Consider the following 20,373-nt stretch of genomic DNA (forward strand, 5'->3'; position numbering starts at 1 on the left):
TTCTTTAGATACTGTCAAAAGAGGCGATGCACTCTATTAATTTATAATCAATTTTATTGTTTTAATTATTTGATGTTACCTATATATTTAAAAGGAAAGAAAATAGGAAAATTTATTAAAAAAAATATTTAGATTTAAGTCTGGTAACAAATTAAATCGTGAAATTTTAATTTTATCAATTAAAATTCTAATTTTTTTATTTGTTTTCATTTTAATCTATTTGCTTATTTTTGTTAAGTAAAACTGACGAAACAATGAGATTTTATTCATTAAATTGAATGAAAAAAAAAATTTGGAAAAATTTGTAAACCAAACAAGTTTTAGAAAAAAAATTTGGAAAAATTTGTTTGGTTTGATTACTTTTGAAAAATTATTTGTAGAGAATTTTTCCCAAAAATTTTTGAGAAACACAAACCAAACAAGGCCTTAAAACTCTCCTTTCTCCTTTTCTATATACATCTTTTGAAAAAATTAAAAAAATAAACAAAATAAAATAAAAGAGTGGATGTGTCTTAAATAAATTAATTTTTACTTATTATTAAAAAACATATAAAAAATAAATAAATAATATGACTTAAATAAGTTAATGAGTTGATCTTTTTAGATACAAGCAATGTTATATTCATTAAATTTTAGCTCGCTCGAATTATCTGAATATGAGTATGCCGATCATCCGAACAGTCGTTTGGCCGGTCTTCTAGGAGAATATCGGTCATCCATGCAAATATCGATTGATAGACTGGATAACAAGAGTGGCAATCGCAATTGACAAGAGATGGCAGTCTTCCAATTGATAGTTCGAGAGATCATTCAACCAGTCATCTCACCACCTCATTCGGATGGAATCTATTTTGGTAGACCAAACATTTTTCTTTAGATACTGTCAAAAGAGGCGATGCACTCTATTAATTTATAATCAATTTTATTGTTTTAATTATTTGATGTTACCTATATATTTAAAAGGAAAGAAATTAGGAAAATTTATTAAAAAAAATATTTAGATTTATGTCTAGTAACAAATTAAATCGTGAAATTTTAATTTTATCAATTTAAATTCTAATTTTTTTATTTGTTTTCATTTTAATCTATTTGCTTATTTTTGTTAAGTAAAACTGACGAAACAATGAGATTTTATTCATTAAATTGAATGAAAAAAAATATTTTAGATATTTTTTGTACCCTTACATTGAGTATATTGACTAAAATACTATTTTTTTGTCAATTTTATTTAATGAAAATAATTTAATTTGTTACAATACTCAAATTCTAGGATTTTTTTATAATTTCTCCAAGAAATTATTAGTAGTATAATCTATTCAATGTATTAGGTTTAATTGCTTTTTGAATTTTATTTGGTTTGTTTTCAAATTTTATTTTTCTAAATACAATTTAATTTGGTTAAAATGAACCAAACAAATATATCTTTAAAATTTATTCACCTTGTAAAAAATATAAATATAAAAGTAATGATTTTTTTTTGGTTTTATTTACTAAATTATCTTTTAATTCTTTTTAAATAAAATTTGAAAACCAATATTTATACCAAATAAATAAGTTAAAATACTGCCAATGTTTTATACCAAATAAAGTTTTGACAATAGTAATAATAAAAAATATTAGTCTCGTACGAGCAAACTAATTCAGAATACTGCCATTACCAAAAAATAAAATATGAAACAAAAATTTAAAGATATTTTGTCCTAAATCATTGTTTTGAAGACAATTATATTTTCTAATTGATTAGAATAAAAAATCGGTAGGCAAGAGATATAAAAATTTGAAATTTTAATATAAGTAACTATTACATAGATAAATTAAAATTTTTTAACGTTTTCTTGAGTTAAAAAATAATTAAAATTTAGTTTTTATCTTTATCTATTTTAGAAGTTAATATGGATTGTATTAAAAAATTAACTTTCTTATATTTTTACCACTTTCATGCTAAACAAATTTAAAATATTTTTTATTTCTTATTTTTTATTTCCATTACTTTCCACCACTTTTATTCTAATTATACTAAACCTAAAAATAAAATAAGGTGAAAAATACAAGACATTGCAAGATATTTTTTTACTAATTTTAAAATATTTTTCATTGATTTTCAAAAAAAAAAAAACATATATATAAGAGAGGATAATTTTAAAATATTATAAGAAATGTTTTTAGCTAAAGTCCTCTCATATAAGAGAGGATGAATATTTGACATACATGCTCTTTACAGGTATCACGTTGTTCTTTGTTTTCAAATCATTTCAAAACTTAAAAACTCATTAACTTTTTATATAGATCTTTATTTCTTTTTATAAATTGCTATTTTTGAAATCCTCTCATTAAGATGTATCAAATAAAATTAATGATAAATATAAAATTTTGAAAAATAATTATAAAATTTCAATACAATTTCTCTTTTTAGACCATCAAATTTTACTATCTCAACTTTCACTATACATTAACAGCGAAATTTCTCTGCTTCTGCCTTTTCAAAACAGAGAAAATTTAAATTGAGCACTAAAAAGTGCAAAATGAAATAAAACAGAACAATAAAGTATCTAATTTAAATTTGACGGCTAAAAGACCCAAATTACCCAAACTAAGGTTACGAAATGGCAAAGCTTATTTAATTCTCCTCCAACTCCTAATGCTGTGTTTGGTTGGGGGATTTGGGGAGGGATTTGAAAAGGGAAAGAGAAAGGGAAAAGGTGCGTGAAACTATATGAAATGTAGGTATATTTTTTTCACATTTCACCTACCTTTTCCATTTCTCTTTCCAAATCCCTACTCAAATCCCTCAACCAAACATAGCATAAAAGCAAGATATATTATCTATTAAAATTTGTTGGAGTATTCTTAGTAATCAAATTATTTTGAAGGGCTTTCTAGATAGAACTTGCATAGAAATATGTGATGGATGTAAAGGCAAAGCAACAATAATAGTAGTATTTGTTTCATTAGTGGGCTCGATCATTTCCCTCTCAAGTAATTATTTATAGAGCATTGATAGAGACCCCTTCCAATCACCACCCCCATCACCTTCCATACATACGTGACGGGTGGTAATTGGAGAAAAAGGAAAAGAAAAAAAATAGAAGAGAAAACCTGGCCAATGGGAGGGAAAGGGGGTCAAAGGGGATGGGAGGGAAAGGGATTCTCAAACATTTTTGTTATTCATATCCCTGAAATACTGTTTGATATTGTTCATATGGTGTTTTAAACCAATTATGTCAGAAAATTTTAGAAGTAAACATGCTTATTCACTTTTATTAAGTAATTGAGAGAAATGAAGATTCGCTTTATATTTATTGTAATTTTTTATTTATCGGGAGTATCATAAAGACAATGAAACATGTATATTTAGTTCACTAGAATAAGATAAAATAGAATGAAACGGTCATTCTTTAAACTCCTTTATAGAATGGCTATTCTCTTGCCATGTTGAATGATGATTTCAATTTTAATTATTTTTTAGTCTACAGAACATAAAAATAAATATTTTGATGGAATGATAATTTCATTTCAATATACCAAACCCCACCCGAGAGTATTTAATAAATTTCTTTCCCATGGGGTAATTGTATAATTTTCCAAGCTAAATAAAAAGCTCATGACCAATTCAAAACAAAACAAAAAAAAAAAAAAAACATAATTCCAATAAAAGGAACCAAAGTACCAACAATGCCAAAGACATATCCTTCCCCAATTTGAGTTTATGAAAAGATTTCCAAATATTTGGATAAGAACCCTAGTTGGTCCAGACACAGAAAACCAGTTTTAAGGCTCTAACAAAGTAATTAATTAGAATTTTTCAAATTATTAGACAGCATTATGACAAAATACATATGTGAAAATCAAAATTGCATATATACATAGACAGACAGCTGCAAGAGCAAGACATCATTAGCTGTTTATTTATTTGCACCAATCACACAAAAAACTGCTTGGCAACTTCCCAAAATCCAATAATATATACATGGATTTTTGAGTAAATTTTCTTGTAGCTAGATATAAAAGTTATGGGACTCCTATTAATAAAGATAAGTGTAATTTGGAAAATTATTAGGTATTTCTAAAATATCACATGGCTATGCTCTCTCATCAATTATTATTCATTATGTCTCTCATATTCCTCAATCACCCAGTACAAAATCATAAGAAAATAATATACAAGTCTATTTTTTAAACCCACTTTCTAGACCTAGTGATGTGTCAAGAAACCAATCATCTTCTTGACACATCACTAGGTCTAGAAAGTGGGTCTAATTTTTAGATTTAATACCATACTTTCTCCATTAATCATACTATCATAGAGTACTACGTAATCGTATTCCCAAAATCATGTTTTGTCCTATAGCAGTAAGAAAATTAGGTAAAAAAATTGGTTTATTTATAACTTTTTGAAGACAACTATATATTACCTGCTTTTTTTTACCATTTTATATCACCACGTACATGGCACATCTTCATTGTTTTCTTAATGATTGTTTCCAAATAAAGAATCAATCCTGAATATCTAAACAAGTAGTGATACAAAAATTGTGACAAAAAACAGATAATATGTAGTATTTTTCTAACTTTTTTCCCCACACACACACACAAAGAAAGAAGATAATTGTTATATACATAGTCCATTTTCTTTCCCAATTTTTTTCACTTCCTAATACAACGAGACTCATATTAATAAATGTATATGGGGGACCTATTCACTTGCTTTTGAGGTGAGAAAATTGGGATAATTATTTAGTGAATAGTGTTAATCTATCTCAAAAGTTAGATTTCTTTTTTAAACTTAATGATGTGGCAGTTTATTAGATTATCTAATTATCTCTTTCATATATTCTCTAATTACCGGCCAATCATCTATTTTACATATTATTGAATCTGAAAAATGAGCTTATATATTATTTTCTTTTTTCCTTATTTAGTAGTTCTAGAATACTATGTAATACTGTGGTGCTTCAAACCAATCACCTGGAAAAAAAAATCGCAAGTGAAGCATGTTGACTCATTTTAATTAAACAATTAAGAAATAAAGAATTAATGATCACTTAGTGCATGTTGTAATTTTAATTAGTTAAAAATTTATGTAAATAATATTACATAATACTAAAAAAAAAAATTAATAACAAAATAAGGAAAAATACTTTGGACCCCCACCAACCCCACCGATTTTTGATTGGCTAAAAACTTTTTTTTTTTTTTTTTTTTTTTTTTTTACCTTGCCCTCACAGCCCCCCACGTGGAGGTGGGGGGAGCTGGGGGTCACCCCCCACTCGGGGTCTCCAGCAGTGCTCAGATAAGGAATGGAATTATATGATAAGGAAAAAACACACAACTTGTGTTGCTTGTCGTTTTGCAAGCATCGATTTTTTTTTTATTTTTTTATTTTTGGAATCAGTATCGATCAATTCTAAAAATACCAATACTCAACTTGCCAACAGCCTTTGATAACAGCAAGACAAAGTTCCCTCTTTTTATGCTCTAAATCCAATCTTTCTTTTGTCCACCCCTCTTAGTATAACTATAAAAACATGTTCCCAAACTTCCTTTCCAAAAATTTTCTTTCCTTTCCACATCCTACTAAAGAAAAGAAAAGAAAAAGATTTGACAAAGAAAAATGGCTTCTCTTTCCTACCTGGCTTGCTGTGGCACTAGATGTTCATCCAATACTGGAGATCACCATGACCCAATGAACCAAGAACTCAGTAAAATCAACACAAATGGGATTTCTAGTTTGTCGACAACTGAGATCGGTGCACATACAAATGGAGCTGTTAGCACTATAATTGTTGCACCAGGTGCTGCAAATGGATGCATCCCAAGAGAGCAGATTCGACAAAACATTCCGACGGAGAAACAGTTTGAGGATCCTTACAGGCAAGGACTCCTGGTTGAAGAGGGAGTTGGATATAGACAGACTGTTGTTATTCGTTCCTACGAAGTCGGTCCTGATAAAACTGCAACAATGGAGACCATCCTCAACCTTCTTCAGGTGAACACTCACTTGCACATTGTTAGAAAATAGTTTTGAAATTTCAGGTTTGATCAACTTTGAGCTAGAATTATAGTGGGTCCCAAAAAAAAAAAAAAAAACAAAACTGTATCATGAGAGACAAACGTACTTGATCATCTCCAGTTTTTGCATTTAAACAATTTGTGAGTTTCTGTTTTCTTTTGGTTTATATTTTGATTCTCCCAATTTTGTTTTGTGTTTCTTTTATTCAGTTTTAGCTGTTTCTGTTTTATACAAAGCAAAATAGGAAAAATTTATACATTGTGTTTCCAGCACACGTGAATATAGACATAGTTCACCATAGTTCTGACTTGGAACTTTCTCATGCCCTATTTGCTATCGTTTTCAAATTTCTTGTTTTTGTTTTTCGTGTTTTCATAAATAAATACAATGAAAGTTTAGAAACACCCATTAATCATTTTCATATTATTTTTATTTTTGAGCGAAAACAAGTATGATGCTTTTTCAGACAAGTACTCCATATCAGTTTCTGTTTTTCATGTTTTGGATAATAGAAAACAGAAAGAGACAAAAAAAAAAATGCCAAACAAAGCGGTGCATGAAGATCCTAAAAGTATATTAATTGATGAATGTGTATGCATACGCAGGAAACAGCATTGAATCATGTGTGGATGTCAGGGCTTCTGGGTGATGGATTTGGAGCAACTCATGGAATGATGAGAAACAATCTCATATGGGTTGTCTCAAGAATGGAAGTCCAAGTTGATCATTACCCAATCTGGTAATTTCTCTTGACAATTCACATAAGTTCTCACTTCATACTCTTTTATATATCATTTAGATATTAATTAATTGGTCAGGTATAAACACAGAACACTGATTTTTGTTTAAAAATTGATATTCAAACATTTAATTTGGGATACATTACACTAACCTCTCTTAAAGTTTTAAGAAAATTCAATCAGTCCCACAAGTCTAGCATAATTATATCAGACTCTTTCAAGGTTTTAATTCATATAACGCTTGAATCCATTTTCATCATAATTCCATTAGTCGTATTAATAAAAAATGATGTAGTCATCTCTTTTATATTAAAATGTACATTTTATATTGTGTACCAGTGTATCTTTATACTATCTACATTAATTTTGATTTTTTTAACCTTACTAAAAAAGAGATCTGTAAAATTATGTCAAAACTATAAAATTTACGATATTTTTTTCAAATCTCAAGAGAAATATGGTATTAAACCAAAGTTAGTGGTCCTTTTGTTTCAACATTCTTGTCTAATGCAATGAGCCAATGATCCCCTGCTTTTTATATTTTCTCTGTTTTTCAACAGCTAAAAAAATCATATTTTTATTATTAATATTTTTAAAAACTGATGTAAAAAAAAATATATATATATTATTTTTTAGCTCTGCCTAGTCTTAAAAAATCTTAAAATTTTATATAAAAAAAAAGCTACTTTTTCAAGTTTTTTTTTTTTTAGTCTTGAATGGGTTTTTTTGCAAATATTTTATTCAAGTCCATCTAGTTTAGTATGACCTAAAAGTGAAAAAAATTAAAATTAAAAAAATAATTGTCAAACCCACTAAGAGTCTTGAGTTTTGAGAGCATATAAAAATTGTTACACATAAAATGTTTACAAAGACTCGTTTTTGTCATTTCCATCATCATCATATGCAACTAAGTTGCATTTGATTGCATGTATAGCAAGTGTTAGAGACTTGACTTATATCACTTTTCTAAGCCATTCAAATTTAGTTCATATATCTCACAAGTCTCTCTGCCTGCTCTCAATTAGTTTTGAATTAGACGTGTTCAAATTCTAACAATATTAACTCACACTCGCTGACATTTAAAAGTAAACTTACACTCATGATTCATCATCACCATAAAAAAGCCTCAAATCCAACTAACATGATAATAACAAATCTATGAAAAATTCTTGTGAATCCAAACCTAACAAGATGATCTCTCAAACAAAGTAGTTAGAATACCAACAAGCATCTATAGAATTACAAGTCACAAAAAGTATGATCCAATTATTCAGATACAATAAGAACCGGTTCAAAATCATTAAATTAATGATTTTGTTTCTTCTTTTTTTTTTTTTTTGCAGGGGTGAGGTACTGGAAATAGACACATGGGTCGGAGCCTCAGGGAAGAATGGAATGCGCCGAGACTGGCTCATTCGAAGTCAAGCCTCAGGCCTCGTTTTCGCTCGTGCAACCAGGTATATATACATATATCTTCAATGGTGTTTTTCATTTCACAGGTCTCATCATTTAGATTAGCACTGAAAGGTTTAAATAATGAATATGGCAATGGAACAGTACCTGGGTTATGATGAACCAGCAAACTCGACGCCTTTCCAAGATGCCAGAAGAGGTTAGGGCTGAGATTTCCCCATGGTTTATTGAGAAGCGAGCAATCAAAGAAGATGTGAATGAAAAGATTGAAAAATTGGATGAGAAAGCCAAATATGTGAACACTGATTTGAAGGTAAAGCTCTCCCCAGCTAGAATTGAACTTCAACAAATGATATGATGCTAAAACTTCACTAATGAATGAAAATTTTAATTTGCAGCCAAAGAGGAGTGACTTGGACATGAACCACCATGTTAACAATGTTAAGTACCTAAGATGGATGCTTGAGGTAAAATCAAAACGTTGCCACCATTTCTTATCCCGACTTCTTATTTTAGGAAAATAGGAGACCCTAAAGTTTTTCTAGAAATGTCTTTGAAATATTGTGTTGATAGTACTGTATTCGTTTTAGATGGGCTTACATTCCACAGAATGAATGCAATTAGGGACGAAGAACGGCCAAGAGGGGCCATTGACACCCCAAGTTTTGGGAAATTCTATTTCACACACCAAATTTCCTCAATCCACACACTTAATGAATTTTTTTTATATTACATTTTTATTCTAAAATAAAATTACCAAAATATCCCCATCTTTCCAACCGAAATCTTAAGCCCTTGGCCTCCTCTTTGACCACCCTAATCATGCTCTTCACCTCCATTGAACCTCCCCACCACCACCACCATTGCCGCCATCATCCCTATTGCCATTTACTCCACAACCGCCATTATCTCATTACCAATTTTTATTGATGGCATCGTTGCAAGGAAAAAATAGAAAGCAAAAAAAAAAAGTAATTAGCAATCAATTTCTCTAATTGAACACAAAATCTTATGATGTAAATAGTAGAATGTTTCTGTAAAATGACCATAAATGTATTATTTACCATAAAGTTTCCTATGAATGATTCATGTTTGTTAAAGAGTCAAAAATACCAACTTTGCTTGTTGGCAGGGATAGCTAAAAAGCCACTGTTGTTACAGGTCAAATGAATTTCAAAATCATGAATGCATGTGAACAATTGGGAATTACATTTGGGTGTATTTAAAATGGTTTTCCTGAAGCAAATTCTTGTTAACTGATGTTTCATTAGCATTAACTTCTTTCAAATGTAACCAAAGTCAATTTCTACTCTCTCAATAAACCCAATTTATCAATGTAACTCATGAATTTCTTACCAGGTGCCCACCAAACACAAATATATACATACAAACAACTACCTATCAATTTGCATCAGATTTAAAAGGGCCAACTTCATGATTAAAATTTTTGATTTCTTACTTTCCAATAGAACTATAAAAGATATAGGGTTAGGATTAGGGTTTGAATAAGGAAGGAGATGAGGACATTTTTTGTATAATAAGTTATTTATTGAGTAAAATATTAGATCTCAAATTCATTAAGGGTGTGCTTTGAAGAATAATGTGTACAGAGAATATTAAGTGTGTGGAAATAAAAGCTCCCCCAAGCTTTTAAAAATTTTACTATTACCCCTACAATTGATGAGCTTTAGAATGACCCTCAATAAATAAATAAGTTTTTTTAACTATATAAATCATATCAACTAATAAAATACCTTATTATATAGCTCGGAATTGCATAAAATAATTGAGTCAATTATTGATATAAATCTATTAATTTCTTTTGCTAATTTTTCACAATGCTTATCTAAGAAATTATCATTTTTTTTTTTTTAAAACTACACTTACCCTATTAAACGATTTTTCTGACTTCATCCTGAATGCAATGTACTGAATTTTTTTTAGATTTGTAACATTACTGCTCAAGTTAAGTCCTAGTTCGAGTGGGTAATTGTTTATTATTCTTAATTTTTCATTCAGACCATCCCTGATCAATTTCTGGAGAACCATCAACTGTCAGGTATGATACTAGAATACAGGAGAGAATGTGAAAGTTCAGATACAGTTCAATCCCTTTGTGAACCTCAAGAAGATGGAATTCTTAAAGATGGAACCAAACAAGACACTAGCATGAGTTTACAAAATGGATTTTCTATGGCATCTGGAATTCTTGAAGGCAATGGACTCCTAGGGTGCTTTGATAAGGTGCCCTTTAGGTATACACATTTACTCCAAATCAAAGGAGAGGCCAAAAATGAAGAGATTGTTAGAGGAATGACCTCATGGAAAAGAAACCTCTCCATCATGCCATTTTCGATCTAATTCATGTTTAATTTGCGTATAAAAGGGCATGATATGATTATTTTATTCTAGAATAAACTTATTTTGTGTTCAATTTTAGATTTTTTGTGATCGGGATTACTTATCCCTATATATGTATGATTATTTTGCCTTAAAGGAGGAATTAACTTGTCTTAAGATAAGACTGTCACTATAAAATGACTAAAATGCTCTCGTCAGCAGAACTTATCAAGCTAATCTTGTTTGCGAATCACAACATGTTTAAAAGATTTAGAAAGCATATTCAACCAAATGTTTGAATGGGCTGAAGTTAGTTGGAGCATATAGTGGATTGCCCAACATCCTGGTTTATTTTCAAATTTCCAATTATAAATTGAAGATAAACTTCACTTGGCCCCTCTAAGGTTTATCCTCCAATTATTTTGAAAAAACCACATACCATCCCTATGATTTTGAGACTAAGTGCACCACCAAAAATTATGTCCATGTTAATAGAAACTACGAACCAGGTAGCAGGACATAAGGGGTGTTCGCGGATTGGTTTTGTGGGGTTTGCGGTTCGGTTTTGACCCGCCCGCATCTATGCGGTTTGGGAAAAAGTCAACCCGCAACCGCCCGCAGTGCGGTTTGCGGTTTGTGCGGATAGGGTTTGCAAATGTGCGGGCGGTTGCGGGCGGTTTGCGGTTTACACTTTTTTCTTTAAAAGTTAATTTTCGAGTTTTTTTTTCCCAGCGAATTTAGGCATCAGATTCATTTTATATATTTGTGATAACAATTTTTTGATGAGTTTACAAATAAAAATTGAATATCAATGCATTAAATGAAAGTACCCAAAACAAAGAGACCCTACACTAGCATTTTTGCCATGAAAAAAATGTATATCAATGCATTAAAGGTTGTACTCAATTAGAATTGCCAGTTCAGTTATCAATAATCAAACTATAAGTTCCATCGACCATTAGAAGGAAAATTTTATTAGGAAAAAGTAAAGGAATCACCAATGAAAATCATATAAGAAATCAAGTTTAGGACTTTATAATTCTACGGCATTAAGAAAGTTGAGAAATACTTAAAAATAAAGATCCTAGTGTCATAGAGAATATAATAGTACTCTTGTAAAAGTTACAAAGTTGGTATATAAAGAATAATAATAATAATAATAATAATAATAATAATAATAATAATTAAAGTGCGGGCGGTTTTTGCGGGTTGCGGGTTTAAACCGCGACCCCCCCGCAACCCGCAAATTTGTCATATTTCAAACCGCATCCGCCCGCATTATGTTTGCGAAACCGCCCATTTATATGCGGGTTGGGCGGATTGGGCGGTTTGAGCAGTTCGGATAAACCGTTGCCCACCCCTTACGTACTCAAATGCAAATGTTAGGGGATGAACCACATGTGCGGCAAAACGCAAAAGGTAAAGTGCATTTTGGGTCCCAAACAAAAGCAATGAAAATGCTTCTAGTTTACCCAATGACATTATTTATAATTTTTTTCAAAAAAAAGGCATCATTTATGTACAAGGGTATTTTAATCTTTTTGCTTAAGCCATTAACGGTGCAAACAATGCACTATAGTTTATAAATCACAAGAGCTTATATACTTATATTCAAATATCAAGCGATAAATCACAGAGTAAATCACTGAGAGAGAGGTATAGTGAAATTTGTCCTAAATTGAAAGGAAAGTGAAATGAGAGATAATAAAAGGCTACAACTTGAAGATGTGAGTTAACCAAAAGGTTCAAGCTTTGTATATAATAAGTGATGTAATGCAGGTGGTGATGATTGTGAATAATGTGAGCTTATTAGGAAAGACTAGTTCAAGCAAATTGTCCAAAATCAACCAACATAGACTACAATCATTTTAGTATTGCACTCGTACCATATCAAATAGTACCCAAAATATGTTCAAAAATCAACTTCCAAACCAATGAGTTCTATTCGGAAATCAACTTCCGAATCAAAGATACAATCAAACCAAATGATTTTGTTCAAAAGTTAATTCCTGAACCAAATAGTTTTATTTGGAAATTGATTTCCGAATCAAAAAGGTGTGCACTGAGAGGAAATCATGTGTGGAAATAGAAGCTCCCCCCCTGTCCACAAACACTAACAATCCCACAAGAATTATCAGCACAATTGAATCCCCTAGGAACTTTTTGCATTCTAATAATTCTGAAATATTATGATGATATATATACATAAACCAAAGAGAAGAGTCAGGATCAATGTGACCTCTGACATGACATAAACAAAAACAAAAAACAAATCTCACAATCTTCTCTTTGAGCTGCTGCTTCCAATGCTGCATCATCTGCCTCCCATGAACACTTCGAAGTAACTACCAACCACCTCGCTACAGAAGTTGAGGCCATCATACGCAGAAAAATAGGCTAATCTTCGCATCCAAAACGTCCATGCAATCACAACCATTCAGGGTATTTTACCTTTGACTTCTCTCTTATTTTCGACACTGAAGTATCAATCTGATTGCTTATGCTGTTCAGGATTTCATAGGCCTACTGACACTGTTACCTCAGAATTGCAATCAAAACAGCACTTGATACTGTGCTCATCAAAGTTTAGTTATGATCTCTCTTGCTCTTCTTCAGCAAGATTGACATTTGTTCAATATAATCATGGCCTCTACGCGTCCCAGCCATAAGCTTTTCAAGAGCCTCAGCAGCTGCATCTTTTTCCGCTTGCTTCTTGTTGTTGCAAGACCGCCCCACAATCTGCATTCCATTGAACTCCACAGTGGCTTGAAACTGGCCGTTACTTAGTTGCTTAGTCTTATAGGTGGGAGCCGCATAGCCTGCCCGTGTGAGCAATGTTTGGAGCTGGCTCTTCGAATTATCACCCCCGGGACCACTCTCTGTTCTTGAAACCAATGCTGGAGGTGCTGCTGTAATAGACAGCTTCGAGGGCTCTATCAGCTGCCGGTTGAACACAAATTTGCCATCACATCGATCATCTGAGATTAGAAGCCTCACTGCCGACATAAGTTCATGATGGGTGTGTATCTCCAATCTGGGATTCACCAACTGCATATAGAGATCCAGTAATTTTAGTTTATAAGTTCATGATAATCCCCCTATATGGAAATTCCATGCGATATGATTAAGGCAAAGTTACACTTCACCCCATTGAACTATCACTTGGTTATCACTTTACCCCCTTTAACTAAAAAATGTTACACTTGGCCACCTTGAACAATTAATTTATATCAATGTAAGCCTTCCATTAACGATCCATTACATCATGAAAATTTGACATGTGCCATACACATGACATCTCATGTATTGCAAAATGTTTAAAATGACCTTATTCTTCTCTCCCCTTCTTTTCTCTTTCACCTTCCCTCTTTTCTCCTAGCCACGTCAGCAACTATGGGTGCCACCGTGGGTGGAAGTAAACAAGGAAAAAAGTAAATAAGGTTATTGTAAACATTTTACAATGTTTGAAATGTCTATCAATTTTTCCTTTTTATTTAAGTAATGAATCTTTAACAAAAGGTTCACAATGATCCAAATTGATAGTTCAATGTGACAAAGTGTAATGTTTTTAGTTTTGGGGGGGGGGGGGGGGGGGGGGGGGGGGGGGGGTGTTAAAGTGATACTAAGTAATAGTTCAAGGGGGAAAAGTGTAGTTTTCCCTATAACATGAACAGAAGCTTCACTTACTTTGTTCTGAATTAAATCGTCAAGCTCTCTCCTTAAGCTTTGGTACATTTCTGCTAGGGCTGGTTTCATGAAGAACTCCAAGTATCCTCCTAACATTTTTAAGTGGCCATCCTGTAAAATCAAGAAAATGATACCACCAAATCATCATAAAAAATAATAAAACCACAACATGCACAAATGCATGTGCATGTCTATCCCAGCAAGGGAGTGAGGAAGAGGGAGAACTCCAGTAAGTAATCACAAAAAGAAGAAACTTACAGTATCCCCCCTTGAAATACTTCCACCAAATAGGAGCAGCACCGAATCAGAAACAGCTGTTGAATCTCGAAGAAAAACAGAGTTCACTTTGATCTTTTCATTGAAAACTAGCCATGGGTACGGAATCTTAGATTCTCGAGCATTGATGGAGTTCTAGGCAGATAACAGGAAGAAAATAATATGCAATTATAGTGGAATCAATCAAAATACCCAGTTAATAATATCTCAATTCACAGTAAGAACAAGGGTATTCATAGTAAGAACAAGGGTTAAGTTGTTACTGAAACTAAATTGGTACTCAAGGGAGAAACTTACAGAGTACAAGAGCACCTGACCATCCTCCATTGTTTTCAACGAGAATGACTTTTCATTGTGCTGCCAATGCATATATGTCAGCACTCGCATAGATTAGATGAAGTAACAAAAATTATACACAGAAATCTTGCCAAATCATTCCATCAAGTTCTATAGTTAAATCCCTATTTATCTTTCATTTACTAAATTAACAAAACAGATGCACACTTTCTTGCATAGTACAAAATGATTCCAGGAGATGAATTGAGCAGATCAGGCATCAAAAGCATTTCCGTTTTAAGCCACATGATAGGGATGTCAAAAAAAGAAAAATATGATCAGTACAACAGTCATGGATATCATGGCTTACCACAACAGAGCAAATTCCAGGATACAAGCCATAGCAAATAACAGCTCGAATGAGATGCTCATCATAACTCCATGCATTGCAGGTGGCATTGTTGCTATCAACAAGACCAGTATCCTTAAGTGAGGAGTAGAACTCCCTTCGCAGAGCATCAATAGCTTTCATTGATTGAGCAGACAGAAAATTCTTCCAGCAGTATTCATATCCAGCTAGGTCTCTTTCAGCTTCTTTCCAGCCCTCATAAGCCCGGACAAGAGCAAGGTGATCACTGTAATCACGTGAAAATTGTGCTTTTGCTGCTTCTGCTAGCTGCAAAGAGAGACACACAAATCAATTGCCCTCCCTTTTTGGATAAGTATACATTAAATGCAACATTGCAGATATACAAAAACAAGAGCTTATGTAATATTAATATGCTTTTCAATTTCATTATATCATACCTGAGTGGATAAAACCAACTATCAAAATTAGATGCAAACCCCAGATCCAACTACCCATTACTCCCTAACCACCCCACCTCATAACCAGCCCAACAAACAACAAACCTCACCCTCTAAGAAAAAGTCAATAACAAAGCATCACACCATTGCAACTGTAAGTTTCGAACCAAACTACCCAAAAACATATGGATGAACATATGTAAAGATTTTTACAAAGAAACAAAAGGCGTCTCTATAAGCCATTTATGGACTTAAAGATCATAGGCTCCCACTGAGATGATGTACTGTGCCCCCCAAAAAATAGGGATTGTGAACTAGATATATTAATATAAATGAGAAAATGCTCAATGTAGCAAGTCGCAACAATAACATGAAAATGCGTAGAGTAGAAGAAAGTTAACAATCTCAAGAGGCTTACACAATGGTTCAGCCTCCAGTACATCTTTTGTGCATCAGAGGAAGAATGTGCAAAGAAATGAAAATAACTTGAACAATGATGTTCATAGGGATGAGAGGTAACTATCTTGAGGATGATAACAGTAGCATAAAAAGACAATTTGATGAATGCATTTGCAAGAGTTATGAAGCAACAACAAACAAAGATCAGATAAGAACAGTTTTCAAGATTGTGTGACACGACACAGAATACTCACTAATGACGAGTAGCTTGATTTGATGTGAAGACACTACTAGCTGAACGTGAACACAAGCACTGTGAGTGAGAAGCCACAAGATGACTTTTTAATTTGGTTATTTATATAATACTCAAAATGCTGAAAGGTTAAGAAAAGCTTCATATACCTGAACCAAATAAATTGCCAACTGAAGTTTGTACATGACAGAATGGTTCGCGTCATCTTGAAGCTATTAACAACTCATTATAAAGACGTGCACAAAAAATTGTAAACTAGGTCCAAAGCACATCTTTTTGATCTAGGAAGGAGGGAAACAGAAAATATTTTTATCATAGGACTGTAGCAGAGAGAATTTCATTCATGTGATGTATAAATATGGTTATCTTAGGTCGGTTTTCCAACCGGTCACGCACTGTACTACACACCCCCACACCCCAAAAAAAGAGGAAAAAATAAGACAAAAAGTAAAACAACACTAACCCATTATGCAAGTCTGTATTGTCATTGAAGTAGTCTAAGTGAATTAAAGCTTACCCGAAGAGGGTAACTGAGGGTAGGTCAAAACAATCACCATCTCACCTCACAACAAAGATCACAACCAAATCCAAAATTAATCTGCTCAATACAATTATTGCTACAATGAGGGGGGAACAAGAGTACAGAATAAAAAGGCCACATTTCTGAATGGGCGCCAGTCTTTCCTAGAAGAATCTAAATAAGCCAAACAAGCATCTATGGTGAATCCATTCAACTAAACAAAAGAGTTAAATGTACAATAGTGTAGCTACAAGTGCAAGCTATAAAGAACATCTAAATAAGAGAATGAATCATTTAGCCTGAGCCTATCCAAGAAAAAGTATGCGACCGTCATCTAATCATACAAAGATGGGAAGCTTGACTTACATCCTTCTTGTCCATTGGTGTTAAGAATGGATCTCGGACACTAAGACCGGTAACGACAGTCAACACTGGGTCCAGGCAATTGAATACAGCACCAAGTATTAGCATCTTTCCAAGTTTGGGGTCCATCGGAAGCATCGTCATGTAGCGACCTGTCCAGGGCTCAGACCACATGAGGTTAAATATTCTAACAGAGAAACATTAAAGTTCGTACAATCTGTAAATACCAAAATGGATAAGGAAAGATAACGCAAATTTGCATACCTAAAACAGTCAAATTTTCATTCTCATCCAAAGCCCCAATAATTTTTAAATATTCAATAGCATTTTGAACCTACAATAAAATTGAATCCAAGAGTTACATGGCTGTGTTACACATGAAAATAATAGGCATGCATGAATGGTAGGGAAAACATTTACAAACAAGAACAACCCCGAAAGATGATATGTATGATGCAAAGAATTTATAAGCTAACATATCATCGAGTATTACCGCCAGTAATTCTGGCGACTGTAAAGCCCTAGATAGGAACTCAGATATACTTCCAAGTTTCAAACTTTTGATTTGCAGACAAAGTGACTGCAAAGGTGTCCTCAAAATTTCTGGCAACTGATAATCTGCAAAAGCATCATATACACATTTGGGATAAAGATGGTAGCACTCTCCTGGTCGAACACGGCCAGCTCTTCCTCTTCTCTAATTATTCCATAAAACACAGAAAAGAAAGATATTATTAGTGTAGATAAACCAAACAAATTAGCAAAAAACATAGCGAGTGCATAACAGATATGCTCCTCCATCTAAACACCTAGTAGCAGGAAAATATAGTATACTTTCTGTATAAAGCAAATAACACAACTTCACATTCAAACATGCACAAAAGATTGGTATAGTTCCTAGCTTTAGGTACAATACAACTAAAATGCCGATAATTATAGGAACTATATTAGTGAGAATGACATCATTTTATAGGAAATGTGGTTTTCTTCCTCGCTTACTTCATTTCTTCTTTTGTTGCCATTTCATATAAAACATGTCCAGCAACCCGGTGGAAAGAAAAAGGTAAAACGTGAAGCTCACATTTGCAGATTACCCAGATTGGGTCTGCAATGTACAATTTCTTCTTACAATTCCACAATGAAATCTGTCACATTAAGCCAAAATTCTTGTACAATATTTCAAATATATGCTTGATTTAATAGAACTTTTTGGGTGACATGAAATGTAGGCTGCCAAAAAAAATACTGCTACATCAGCCAACAACAAAATTGACACCTACTGAAAGCAATGAAGGTATTATTCTATTGTACTATTCAAAGAAGAAACCCCGGGCACGATATCCATTATAACTAACTGGAGAAGTAGAGGGGATGGTTACTATTGGACTTGGGGTGTTTTCTTCAGGTTTTGCAAAAGGTAGCTCCATGCGAGCAGACGCAGGCAGTAGAGGGGATGGATTTGAGAGTTGTCTCCCCAAGCAACACATTGGCTCTGCCTGAGCGGCAAGAAAGCTCCACATGAGTCGAGGTCATCAGCAGGCAGAGGTTCTGGACTCTGGATTGTTCCACCTGAACAGAAATAAACTCCTGCAGATGTGTGTGATTTTCTGCCCTAAACAGTGATTTTTACACACGTATAAATACCCACCTCAGAACTCAAGACACTTTGTTTCTCTAAAATTTTCTCTTCTCCCTCTCTAATTCTCTCTACTCCATCTATATAACTCCATTTTTGGAGGGTAGCTTAAATTTGTGCAAAGACTGAAAGAGAAAAGTCTTAAGCGACGAGAGCATCAAATCCATCTGGACAAAGTTGAATTTCGTCACCTTTCCATTTCTAGGGTTTCTCTCTCTTCTGCTTTTGTTTAATATAAGATTTTAGTGTTTGTGTGGTAGGTTCCATATGAAATGGTAGAGTAACTTCGAGAAATTGCATGCCTTAAATTTTGGTTTGAATTTCATGTTAGGAATGTGTTTTTACCTATGAAAAATAGCTTTAAATTCATGAATACAATGATATACTCAAATAATTCTAATTTCCCATAGTTGGGTAACGGTTTCGGTGGATCCGCATGTGCTGACTTTTGTAGATTTTGTGGATAATTTAATTAGTTAGTTTTTGGGCGTGTGGGTTGATTATTTTTGTATTATTTGCATCGCCTTGATGCTTCTTCAATAAAATTTGTTTATTTACCAACAAAACAAAACAAAACAAAACAAACAAACAAACAAAAAGGCTAATTTCCCATATGAACCCTCAAAATGACGATTTGGAAAGAGAATTGTCAAATGTTGATTTTTTTTCATATATTATCTTCACATCATGGAACTAAGTAGAATGAGCTACAATCTATGAAGCACAGACACGGACACGAAACACAGGACACAGAAATTTCCAAAAAATGGGGACACGGCGAATTTTTATTTTATTTTTTTTATATATTTTTATGTGTTATGTAGATTTATATTACATTCATCCTAAATCAAAATTAACAAACACTAACATCTATGAAGCACCGACACGTTCCCAGGCCCTACGTACGAGTGTCGAACAAGGACACGCGTCGGACAAGCAGTAGACACATGTCCGACACTCTCTCTAATATGTCCCCTTTTTTTTTTTGAAATTTTCCAGTCGAACACGCCATAGACACGCCGAGACACTTTCCGGACACGCGTGAGTGGATCGAAGAAGCCCTAACTGTTGGAAAGAAGACAGAAAAAGAAAGAGATCGAGGGAGACAGAGAAAGAGATCGAGGGAGGAGATGAGACAGAGAAAGAGATCAAGGGCGGAGAGGAGATAAAGAAAGAGAGAAAGAGATCGAGGGAGAGGAAGAAGCCTAACCTGTCAATCGAAGAAACTAAGGTATTCTTCTTTATCTTCTCCTTCTTCTCTTCGTCTTCTCTATCTCCATTTTCTCTGTTCTTTTTCTTTGCATTTTCCTCTTCTCCTCCATTTCGTCTCTGCCTTTTCTGACTCTCTCTATGCCTTTTTGATTTCACTCTCTCTCTCCTCTATTGTTTCTCTTTTTTATTTTTCTTCTCTTTTTCTTGATTCCCGTTTCTCTCTCCCTCTCTTTTTTTTTCTTTTTTCTTTTTTTTATCCTTATTTTTTTGTTAAACCTAAAATTCATAGAATAAATTATTTTTATTTAAAAACACTCATTTTCTATTAAAAAAATTTAAAAAGTGTGTTTATTTATTTTATTATTATTGTAATTGTATAAGAATTAATGATTTTCTATTTATTTTAGACATATAACAAATAAATAAAATTATATATATTAA

General features: G+C 32.8%; 2 protein-coding genes across 3 annotated transcripts in view; one reads left to right on the forward strand and one right to left on the reverse strand.

Moving 5' to 3' along the window:
• The first annotated feature begins 5,440 nt into the window (after nucleotides 1-5,440).
• Nucleotides 5,441-10,679, forward strand: LOC114263803 (palmitoyl-acyl carrier protein thioesterase, chloroplastic). Its single transcript, XM_082870840.1, has 6 exons — nucleotides 5,441-5,986; nucleotides 6,616-6,749; nucleotides 8,094-8,207; nucleotides 8,308-8,476; nucleotides 8,562-8,630; nucleotides 10,183-10,679. The coding sequence occupies exons 1-6, from the start codon at nucleotides 5,612-5,614 to the stop codon at nucleotides 10,522-10,524; spliced, it is 1,203 nt and encodes a 400-aa protein (XP_082726966.1). The 5' UTR covers nucleotides 5,441-5,611; the 3' UTR covers nucleotides 10,525-10,679.
• Nucleotides 10,680-12,634: 1,955 nt separating this feature from the next.
• LOC114263795 (DExH-box ATP-dependent RNA helicase DExH5, mitochondrial) overlaps nucleotides 12,635-20,373 on the reverse strand; it is a 33,177-nt gene continuing 25,438 nt past the window's right edge. For both annotated transcript variants that reach the window (XM_082870841.1, XM_028204383.2), the window contains 8 exons: nucleotides 17,578-17,781; nucleotides 17,349-17,418; nucleotides 17,088-17,236; nucleotides 15,113-15,418; nucleotides 14,764-14,823; nucleotides 14,449-14,601; nucleotides 14,191-14,301; nucleotides 12,635-13,551 (listed from right to left, as the gene is read on the reverse strand). In XM_082870841.1, coding sequence (XP_082726967.1) covers nucleotides 13,090-13,551; nucleotides 14,191-14,301; nucleotides 14,449-14,601; nucleotides 14,764-14,823; nucleotides 15,113-15,418; nucleotides 17,088-17,236; nucleotides 17,349-17,418; nucleotides 17,578-17,781 — 1,515 coding nt within the window. In that variant the 3' untranslated portion in view covers nucleotides 12,635-13,089. The remainder of the gene's footprint in view (nucleotides 13,552-14,190; nucleotides 14,302-14,448; nucleotides 14,602-14,763; nucleotides 14,824-15,112; nucleotides 15,419-17,087; nucleotides 17,237-17,348; nucleotides 17,419-17,577; nucleotides 17,782-20,373) is intronic.

Source organism: Camellia sinensis, chromosome 5 (assembly GCF_055761805.1).
Source record: "Camellia sinensis isolate YWXY chromosome 5, ASM5576180v1, whole genome shotgun sequence".
NCBI classification, from domain to species: domain Eukaryota; kingdom Viridiplantae; phylum Streptophyta; class Magnoliopsida; order Ericales; family Theaceae; genus Camellia; species Camellia sinensis.

Excerpts from the sequence above, each read along its gene's own strand:
- LOC114263803 (XM_082870840.1), top strand. The coding sequence starts at position 5,612 with ATGGCTTCTCTTTCCTACCTGGCTTGCTGTGGCACTAGATGTTCATCC. Across the intron at positions 5,987-6,615 it reads CCATCCTCAACCTTCTTCAG|GAAACAGCATTGAATCATGT; the intron begins GTGAACACTCAC and ends ATGCATACGCAG. Across the intron at positions 8,477-8,561 it reads ATGTGAACACTGATTTGAAG|CCAAAGAGGAGTGACTTGGA; the intron begins GTAAAGCTCTCC and ends TTTAATTTGCAG.